The sequence below is a fragment of the Scaptodrosophila lebanonensis genome, unplaced genomic scaffold (genome assembly GCF_003285725.1).
Source record: "Scaptodrosophila lebanonensis strain 11010-0011.00,11010-0021.00 unplaced genomic scaffold, SlebRS2 tig00000061-arrow-pilon, whole genome shotgun sequence".
Taxonomy (NCBI): domain Eukaryota; kingdom Metazoa; phylum Arthropoda; class Insecta; order Diptera; family Drosophilidae; genus Scaptodrosophila; species Scaptodrosophila lebanonensis.
Window position 1 is genome coordinate 7,896,067 of NW_022060554.1, and position 6,000 is coordinate 7,902,066.

The 6,000-nt window shown below is 41.2% G+C and overlaps 3 protein-coding genes across 4 annotated transcripts; 2 read left to right on the plus strand and 1 right to left on the minus strand.

Moving 5' to 3' along the window:
• Positions 1–1,435: 1,435 nt before the first annotated feature.
• LOC115624909 lies at positions 1,436–2,240 on the plus strand. Its single transcript, XM_030519757.1, has 2 exons — positions 1,436–1,439; positions 1,570–2,240. The coding sequence occupies exons 1-2, from the start codon at positions 1,436–1,438 to the stop codon at positions 2,238–2,240; spliced, it is 675 nt and encodes a 224-aa protein (XP_030375617.1).
• Positions 2,241–4,039: 1,799 nt separating this feature from the next.
• On the minus strand, positions 4,040–4,780 carry LOC115624910 (pro-resilin). The gene is made up of 2 exons (XM_030519759.1): positions 4,760–4,780; positions 4,040–4,699 (listed from the first exon to the last, which is right to left on the minus strand). Exons 1-2 carry the CDS (start codon positions 4,778–4,780, stop codon positions 4,040–4,042), a joined length of 681 nt encoding a protein of 226 aa, XP_030375619.1.
• Positions 4,780–5,704, plus strand: LOC115624750 (casein kinase II subunit beta'). 2 transcript variants are annotated; one of them, XM_030519578.1, is made up of 2 exons: positions 4,780–5,418; positions 5,508–5,704. In XM_030519578.1, exons 1-2 carry the CDS (start codon positions 4,868–4,870, stop codon positions 5,599–5,601), a joined length of 645 nt encoding a protein of 214 aa, XP_030375438.1. In that variant the 5' UTR covers positions 4,780–4,867; the 3' UTR covers positions 5,602–5,704. The 2 variants fall into 2 exon arrangements, with proteins under 2 accessions (XP_030375438.1, XP_030375440.1); XM_030519580.1 differs by having other exon boundaries at positions 5,472–5,595.
• The last annotated feature ends 296 nt before the right edge of the window (positions 5,705–6,000 follow it).

A 6,000-nucleotide genomic window follows, 5' to 3' on the forward strand; every position in this document is an offset into this window, starting at 1 on the left:
ATATTCTTAAAGAGTGTTGAGTGCTTGTAAGAGATTTTTTTTTAATAGATGAGCAGCTGTTATATGCTCTAATTTAATTCTGCAGTGTTGTGACCTTACACATTTCATTTTTACATTCACATTTCACAGATTATTTTAAATGTTTGTTATAGCATATTCTCATAGCATATTTTCATTCTCTTTAAATACATATCATTCCAGCGGAAATTATAAAAAAATGTTTGTACAATTTTCGGCGACACTAGCGAATAAAAAAATAATGATGCCAATATGTCGAGGAACGTTTAATTAAAGAGAAATAACAAAACTTGCTTGGAAAAGTAGGCAGAACAAAATAAAACAAGAACTACATAAGCCTGATACCAATTGATTCTAGCTTGCATTATATTTAAAGGAAGTAGAAAAATAAGAGCTAACTTTAGAAGAGTTTTCAAAGAACGAAACAAAAATTAAAATAATTTAGCATGCCTCTAGCATTCCACCCGTTTAACATGTGAATGAAGTGTTGCGAGAAATGTCAGTAAGTATGTATAAACAAGGAAGGAATGCTAGAGTCGAGCGGGTTCAACTCTTAAATACTAAATACCTTAAATACTTAGTGGATTCAGATTGTCTAAGTACTGATGTATTTTATTTGTTTACGCCGCACCGTAAATTTAAAAGCAATACACACAAGGAAGCCACGAAACGTTCATTTATAATTTTGTCATAAAGCTTCGCACGATTTTTTGGGAAGGAGACAGAAATTGAAGCCATCTGAAGAATGGAATATATAATTCATGATAATTATTTATACATACATATGTAATTCCGCGTAAGTTTTTATACTAAACTCCCACAAACAGGAAGCCCACTAGATTATGAATGAACGACTGAGCACCAGTAAGCGGAAAGTAAAATTAATCACTGGCTTATTGAAATTTTGTTGTTGCTTTTAGTAGGGACATAGTGGTCTTAAGTAGTGCACCTGTGGTTTGATGAAGTTATTCATGTCACCAATCGGATTCTTCCGGATTCGACTGTTGTTTATCAAGAACTTCATTTCCTTGGGTTCATTGTTCCATAGTGCTGGCTCACTTGGCATTGAACTTTCTTAGCGGTGCTTTGCTTAGCTCGAATCGCACTAATGTTCCAAGCCGCCACTAGACATTGCCAATTATTACGTAACTCAGCCCAAAAATGTTGTCCAGCTGCCAAAAATTTGCTCATCCGTTGCGCAGGCGCATGATTTCAAGGCCAGACAATTGCATACGATTTTTGTTGGGTTATTGTCTTTTTTTTTGCTTATCGGGTACGTGACTATGTGTCCCGAGATGGAGCACAGATGTAACTAATGTGTGTCACCCCCACCTAGGCTTTAGCATATAATATGTATGCCGCACCTGTCTGGCATAATAAAATGATAACATACATAGTCAGAAGTTTTTATATAAAAATGCGTAAGTTCAGAGTTGTAAGCTGCAGTTATTTTTGCAACGTTGTTCGGAATGTTACTAAAAGTGTGTATATAGTGTTAAATAGCTGAAAAGAAAATTTAAAATGTGAGTGTTTTTCAGGTGCTTATTCTAGGTGTTGCTGTTGTAGCCGTCTTGGGTGAACCACCTGTCTCAGGCAATCATCGACGTGCTCCCTATCCTGCCGCTGGCTGGCGACCTCGAGTGCCCTTCAATCTGCCTAGGGAATATTTGCCGTCAAATGAGGAACCGGCAGAGCCGCAGCGACTGCGGCCCAGCGTGGAGGTTACCAAAGAGCGCGTTGACTTTGCTGGACAATTGTTGGGAACCGGTGCACTGAATGAACCTCAATCTAATTACTTGCCCCCTCGGTTAGATGTGCCCAATGAACAGGCCTTGCCGAGCCCAAATGAAGCTGAACTTTTTAATAGGGAGAGGAGCACTAATTCTCCTATAAATACACAGCAACCTGCCGCTCAGTATGGCCCACCAACTAACCTAGGTTTTAGAATAATCTATCCTGATGATGACGACACATCCAAAGAGATATCTGACACTGATAGACTTCGGCCGGCAGGTCAGTATGTGGACTTTAAAGAAGGTCGGTACTATATTGTTTCACCAGACAATAAATTGCAACGTGTAGTTTATCGGACTGTCCAAAATGCGGACGAACCGACAGGGGATGGCTTTACAGCACAGCTTAAATATTCAACTATTGGCGAACTTCAAGATCCCATCTACAAATACAACAAAGAAGAGCAGCTGGTACGAGTCTTAAAATGAATAATTGAAGTGCTTTAACAAGCTGATTTGTATTAATAACAAGAAAGGAATGCTAAATTCGAGCGAGCTCAACCTGTACCACTCCACAAAAAAAAAATAAAAATAAAAAAATAATTTAAAAAATTAAATAAATTTTATTAATTAATTTAATTAAATATAAAATATTTATGACATGCATACACACATAAGTGTTTATGTACAGTTTCAACAGCATACATTTACATCACAATCGTGTCTATGCGTGCTTGTATGCAGTAAAGAATTAAGTCAAAGCAATAACTAACTGGATATAACTACCGAATTCAATTTGGAAATTCCAAGAATTACGGGTTATAAAAAAAATCACAAACAGCGTGAGGGGGGGGGGGGGGAGGTGTGCATCTGAAAAAAAACACAAAAATAGGAGAATTTGGACTCCAAGTTTGTACTTGTACTTTCTGAGATCCTTGCATCCATGCAGACGGACATGGCTATATCGGCTCGTCTTGTCATACTGATCAATAATATATGTACAAGTATATACTTTGTGCGCTCTGTCACGCCTCCTTCTGTGTGTTACATACATTCGCACAAAACTAGTATAGCCGTTTAGCCTTTGGGTACAGGCTATAATAAAAGAAGCTAATCTCTAAAATAGGTAAATAACTATTCGTTCACATTTGTAGGAAAAAGGAAGTTTTGTTAAGTTTTTAACATTTTTTAAAATGCTTCTTGAGTCCATGCAATTTATTGCTGAATGTGTTGCCGAGCCCATTTATCCTTGGATTCGAATATCCCATGTGGAATTGGAACAACGTTATGTAAATGTATAAAAGTGTTTTATACAAAGACGATTTCTTCCAATATTTAACTTTTAGCCCTAAGTAACCATCGACAAGGTCGTAGGCAGCTTTTACCAAAAGGGGAGGGGGGTGCCAAAAATTAAAATGTTGATTAAATAATGCACGATGCATTTAAAAAATAACTTATGCATACGATCAATGAAAAACCTTTAACAAATCTAACTTAGATCCATTTTAAGGCGAAATAATGCGTCATAATAATGAACGTGTGATCGACTTTATATGGCAACATTTTTTCTAGGGGGGGGGGGCCAACGGCCAACCCTCCCCTCCCTGCCTACGCCCTTGACCATCGAGATCCATGTGAGTAACCATCGAGATACATTGCTAAAAAGGAGAAATGAAATTTGTGGTCGCTGTTTTTTTGTTTTTTGACTTTGTTTTATACAAAATGCTTCTTTATTCATTATTATTAAATATACACAAAAAATTTAATATGTTTTTTTTACACATTTTTTGTCGGCTTCTTTATGAATTCTATGCATTTTCATTAATTAAAATTAAATACAATGTTGATGTATGTAGGTATGTATGTAAAATGCGTGTATGATGGTCACATTTTTAGCATAGCACATGTATGTGCCTATGGTGTGTGTGTGTGTGCGTGTGTGTGCGTAGACTTACACAAAAATGAAAGCGCTTAACAAACAATCGGCGAAGTACAAGATGAAACATGTCAGGCTTGGTGGACAGAGGAAGAACAGGAACAGAGAGTGGCGAACGTAGTGGCTATGGCAAAATCACGTTCAAGTAAAGAGACAGACATAGACACAGAGCGTGTAAGAGAGGCGAGATTTGTAATCCAAGACTGTGCCTGGAAAACTTTGGATGCTGGCCAATGCTCAATGAATGCTCCTAATACTTAGCATGGCAGCGGTGGCTGAAGAATAGAACTGCTGGTTGAGACTTAAATTGGAGAAAACTAGAGAACAAGTTTTGGGAGAGGGCGCCACACACTTATTGATAGCCGCCGAACTTTCCCTGCGCATTGTTGTCGTAGCCACCGGCACCACCGCCATTGTTGTAGCCACTGTTGCGTCCACCGTTGCCGTTGCCATTGCCATTGCCCGTCTGCTCGTACCGAATGGTGGGACGATAGCCGTTCTGGTCAGCCTCGTATTCCACAATCTGTTTGCGACCATCGGGTAACAGAACGTAATAGCGGCCCACAGCCAGGTCGCCGTCGCGGGATTCCATATGGCCGAAGTCATTGCCCGACTCGTAGTCCTGCACGTCATATTTGAACTCGTATTTAGCTGGACCGTATTGCTCCTCATCGCGCTGACCGCCATAGCCGCCACCGTTACCACCGCCATAGCCGCTGGATGCGCCACCACCGTTCTGACCCTTGAATATAGCCGATGTTAGGGAGGGAGCGCCATAGTTGCTTTGGGGCTGTGCAACGGGGGCGCCGTAGCTGTTGCTGGGCGGGGCAGCGGCGCGCTGGGGTGGCAGATAGTTGTTGGAGGGTGTCTGGTAGTTCTGAGTGGGGGGCAGGTAGTTGTTGGATGGAGCCTGTGGAGCCTGGTTGGGCGGCAGGTATTGATTCTGTGGCAGTGGTGGCTCGGCGTGCGTTAGAGCGGCCAGGCAGGCAAACAGCGCGATCGATGCAAAGCACTGCAAGGAGATGAAGAGGGAGTTAAGTTATTTATCATTGTTTTGGGGACTTTTTAAAACATAGTAACAGATGATGAACATCGTAGCAGATAAACTAAAAAACAAACAAAATTGTAGCTTTTATCTCTTAGATAGATATTTTTTCCGCTTCATAAACTGTTGCATACAATGACCGACTCTGAGGAGACCGCTTGGATACAGTGGTTTTGCAAGCAGCGGGGCAACGAGTTCTTTTGCGAAATCGACGAGGACTACATACATGACAAATTCAATTTAAATTTCCTGGACTCGAATGTAAGCAACTACCGACGAGCGCTCGAGGTCATCCTTGATCTCGACAACGAGCCGGAGTCGGATGCGCCCGCAGAGGCGGAAGTAGAACAGAGTGCTGAGAAGCTTTACGGCCTGATACATGCGCGCTTCATATTAACCAATCGTGGCATCGAACTCATGCTGGAGAAATACCAAAAGGGTGCGTTTGGCACGTGTCCCCGGGTATTTTGCCAGCGTCAGCCAGTGCTCCCCATTGGGTTGAGCGACACGCCCGGCGAAGATATGGTACGCATCTATTGCCCCAAATGTAATGACATCTATGTGCCCAAGGCGGCAAGACATTCGACTATCGATGGCGCCTATTTTGGGACTGGGTTTCCGCACATGCTGTTCATGGTGAATCCTGAGGTGCGCCCCAAGCGCGCCAAGCAAAAGTTTGTGCCCAGGTGAGTGAGTGGCGAGTGGAAATAAAAAGTCTCAAGCTATTTGTATTACTTAGAGTTTCGATGGTATAATGCTGCCACCCTCTTTCTAGGCTCTACGGTTTCAAGATTCATCAATTGGCCTATCGCTCACCGGGTGATTTTGCCGCCTACCTCAAGGAACAGGCACACGAAGAGAGCAACTGATGTATAATCCCCACTTTGGACCTCGTTTTAGTAAAATTTTGAAGTATGATTGTTCACTGCAACCAAAATATAATTAAAAAGCGAATGCGCTGCTAAACAAAAATTTGCCTCAAACTCATGCTCGTAATTAGCCGAACATTAGCATCTTGCGGGGCTTGCTGGGAGCTGTTTCTAAATCTGTTAACAATGCAGTTTTTGCAATTGTTTTTACTCTAATATGTTTATATAAATTATGCTTTGTTTTGTGGAAAAAAAAACACAAAAACGAAAACAAAAAATGACGACAGTTAACTGTGGCTCTGGGTAAATATGCAAATCTGTGGTAATTGGGTCGCAGTTTTCAATTTGCTTGCCTTTGTCGGCGCAAGAAGTGAAGGGAGTGCTACAAGTATATGCTAT